General features: G+C 36.3%; 1 protein-coding gene across 1 annotated transcript in view; it reads right to left on the bottom strand.

Moving 5' to 3' along the window:
• Positions 1 to 1,695: 1,695 nt before the first annotated feature.
• The window catches only part of LOC106881614 (dynein axonemal heavy chain 1), a 166,532-nt gene continuing 164,690 nt past the window's right edge, over positions 1,696 to 3,537 (bottom strand). The window contains exons 71-72 of the mRNA XM_052974699.1: positions 2,642 to 2,812; positions 1,696 to 1,830 (exon numbers count right to left, since the gene is read on the bottom strand). Coding sequence (XP_052830659.1) covers positions 1,696 to 1,830; positions 2,642 to 2,812 — 306 coding nt within the window. The remainder of the gene's footprint in view (positions 1,831 to 2,641; positions 2,813 to 3,537) is intronic.

The raw sequence follows: 3,537 nt of genomic DNA, 5'->3' as shown, positions 1-3,537 counted from the left end.
TTGGTATAAACCAGTAATTTACAAACTGTTACAAGATATAAAAATTCTTTATAAAACTAAAATACATACATACATACATACATACGTCTACTCATGTGAGACATGGACTCTGTACAAACGTCAGGTAAGGGTCCTTGAACGCTTTCATCAGAGATGTCTCAGACACATTCTCAATGTTGGCGAGACCTCAAAAATTCCGGACACACAGGTCCTGAGGACAGCTGATATCTTGAGTATTGAGGCGATGGTGCACAAGCAGGATTCCTAATCAGGTGCTCTATGGAGAACTTGTGAATGGAAGGAGACTCCGGCAGAAACCAAGGCTGCGATTTAAGGACTGTGTCAAGTCTTCATTAGAGGCCTGTGATATGCAGGACACTGACTGGGAGAACAATGCCTGTCATCACCACAGATGGAGGGAGCAGGTTAAGGAGGGGATCGACACTTTTGAGAGAGCACGTATCCAGCGTGAAGAACTTAAGCAAGTTGCGCGAAAGCACACGGCTCGTAAAGTGAATGGGGAAAGCTTGGTCTGCAATGTTTGGAATCGTGTATGCTTGTCAAGAGCAGGGCTCATTAGCCACCAACGCAGCCGCAAATGCAAAATATAAGTTAGTCCTAGAGCGCACAATGTTCCTGAAGGTCGGCAATGGTCTTCCTCGGTCACGAGTGGACGGCCATCATGTATGTATGTATGTATGTAATTAATAACTGCATTATTTCTAGTTCAATCTTAGATTCTGAGAGTAGATTCAATAAGCACAATACTAATAATAGTTCTTAAACTACCATATACAAAACGGTAATATTTCTATTGCAAATACCCATAACAGGAATATCTATGCACCACCAGAACTGAGTAATTGTAGAAATAATTCCACTGTCCCCTTAACAATATCAAACTTCTCTTCTCTGTCTCTCTTTCCCTCTGTAGTCAGTACCTAATTGATTGACAGCTCCTGAATACATACGCCTACTTTTTATATATTGCTATCCATCTCTAAAACTTCACTAGTGAAAGCTAGAGTGTGAAGAAATAGTTGACTAATGTGGTTTAAGTAGAAGGTCATGTGTGTTTGGTACCATTTCGAAGGAGCATTGCCCTTTGAATTTGTCTCAGATGGTCATGTTGTGAATGCTAACCTTAATGCTCCACAACTGTAATGAGCCTATGATACTTTGAAAGCCCACTGGCTGGCATTGATCAATTGAAGAAGCATACTTCTACAGCATGACAATGCCTCAGCGCACACTACCAATGTAACCAAGTGCAAACTTCAGGGACGTGAAGGGCTGGAAGTTCTGCCTACAGTTCACATATTGCGTCATCAAATTACCAACTTTTCTGAGCTGTGGCTCATTTCCCGAATAGAAAGAGGATCAACAATGTGGATGAAGTTGAAAACATATGTAGGGAATTTTTACCTCTGAACTAGCCAAAAGTGTGGAATTGAGCTTCTAACACAACAATGGCAACAGACAACAGAATATGATGGTATATATTTTGATGAATAAATACTTTTCATATGTGATTTGTTTGAATTATTAATTAAAGCTTGAAATACAGAAAAAAAAAGACAAAAAACATTTGACTCAACCTGATATTCTTCACAAAACAACATACATGTGCAGTGCTTTTATATTTTTATACACAAAACATAAATGACTACTACAAAAGGTATTAAAATCTATATCTTACCGAATGACTTCTTGGACAAGAACTGTGTTCATAGATTGCTCATACAATATTGGGTACTGTTCCATTACACTTTTCTCATGAAATAAGTGAGGGAGAAGCTGTATGATATCTTTGGCTGTTTTTTCTGTCACCTGTTTGGTTAAGCAATACATACAAAAATAAGTATATAGGAGAAATAATGGTGGCTCTTAAGGATGGGTGATAGTAAATGGAAAAGGAAATAGATATGGAAACAAAATGTGAGGGCTTACCATTAAAGGTGCACGAAGGAAGGTGAATATAAGAAAGAATAAGGACAGTGGATTGGGTTAAAGTTCACAAAAGTGTGAAAGGAGAGTGACAGATGGTTTGTGGTGAAGATGAATGAAAGGGGGTGGAGGAGGTGATAAATGGCCATAGAGAAAGGGTGGAGAGCAGAAGTATTCTAGAACTGTAAATGGGTGAGAAATAGGGAAATGATGTGAAATGCGAGGGGGAAGTAGAGAGAGGTACACATTGATAGAGATGAAGGTCAGAGATACATAGGAATGGATGCAGAGAGTGCTGGTGATGACAGACATGAAGTGTTGAGAATTATAGCAGATATTAGAGGGTGTTAAGTATGAAAAAAGGTGAAAAGGTTGGTCAGCAGAAAATGAAAAATGCGAAAGAGAAATACTGCAAATGAAGGATGGATGACAAAAGAAAGTGGAATGGAATATATGCAGTTCTTTAACTGATTTGATCAAAGGAATTCTTATTTAATGAGATGTGTTACATGTCTAAAAATACACCAAACATTATACACCAAAATATTTATGATAAAGCTTATTTTATCAAAAAACAGTTAGATGAATGCTGAACCTCAGTAAAATCTGAAGTGAAATTATGTTTAGAATGGAAATGCAATTTACTTAATATTTCTTTTGATAGATTTAAGATTGTAGAAAATATAGCACTTACCTCTTCTCTGGACTTGCCAACTCCTGTAGATACCTTTGGTTGCAAATTTAACAACCATGTTAACAGCTGAAATGTGTCCGTTTGTGCACAAGTGATATTTGCATTGTCATGAAGACCAAAGATCTCTGGTGTATCATTAATGGGAAGATTTCTTATATAAGCCATATAACCCTAAAAGAAATATAAGTCAGAATTTCACAAAGGATTTATAAATTGAACAGTAAGAATTGAGTGAACACATATATCTCAACTTTTGTCATTATACTCAGAGAGATTATCAATTGTTGTACTCTTCTACAGATAATCTGTAATCTTCTACAGATGACATTAGTTTACATTTTTACTTTCAAATCCATTTTCATTTACAATTTTTTATCAAATCATCAAAAAATGGAACACTAGTGTAGGAGTGAAATTAAATTTCTATCAAGTGATTTAATTTGAGTGTTATAACAGCAAAATATTCACCTTAACAGCTAGAATTAATTAATGAAATATATATATATAACAACATTTAATATTATATAATGATTAAAGAACACTTAAAGTTATGGAAGCATTTAAAGTTTTAACAGCGGATTTCTAAAAGTCAAATGTTTTCTAAATTGGTAATAAGAACACAACTTCTGTATTCCTGGATCATTTAGGTGAATGGCTGACTTAGGTTTTATAAAGTTTCCCTCTCGAGATAAACAATTATTTCTTAAGACTTTGAGAATGAAACAACTGCTACATTCCCGACCACATCATCATAATTTAATGTCCATTGTCCATACTGGCATGGATTGGACAGTTTGACCAGGGCTGGTAAGCTGGAAGGCTGCACCAGACTCCAGTCTGATTTGGCATGGGTTTTTACAACTGGATGCCCTTCTTAATGCCAACCACTCCAAGAG

Source organism: Octopus bimaculoides, chromosome 19 (assembly GCF_001194135.2).
Source record: "Octopus bimaculoides isolate UCB-OBI-ISO-001 chromosome 19, ASM119413v2, whole genome shotgun sequence".
NCBI lineage: Eukaryota > Metazoa > Mollusca > Cephalopoda > Octopoda > Octopodidae > Octopus > Octopus bimaculoides.
This window is presented reverse-complemented; position numbering and strand designations above follow the sequence as displayed.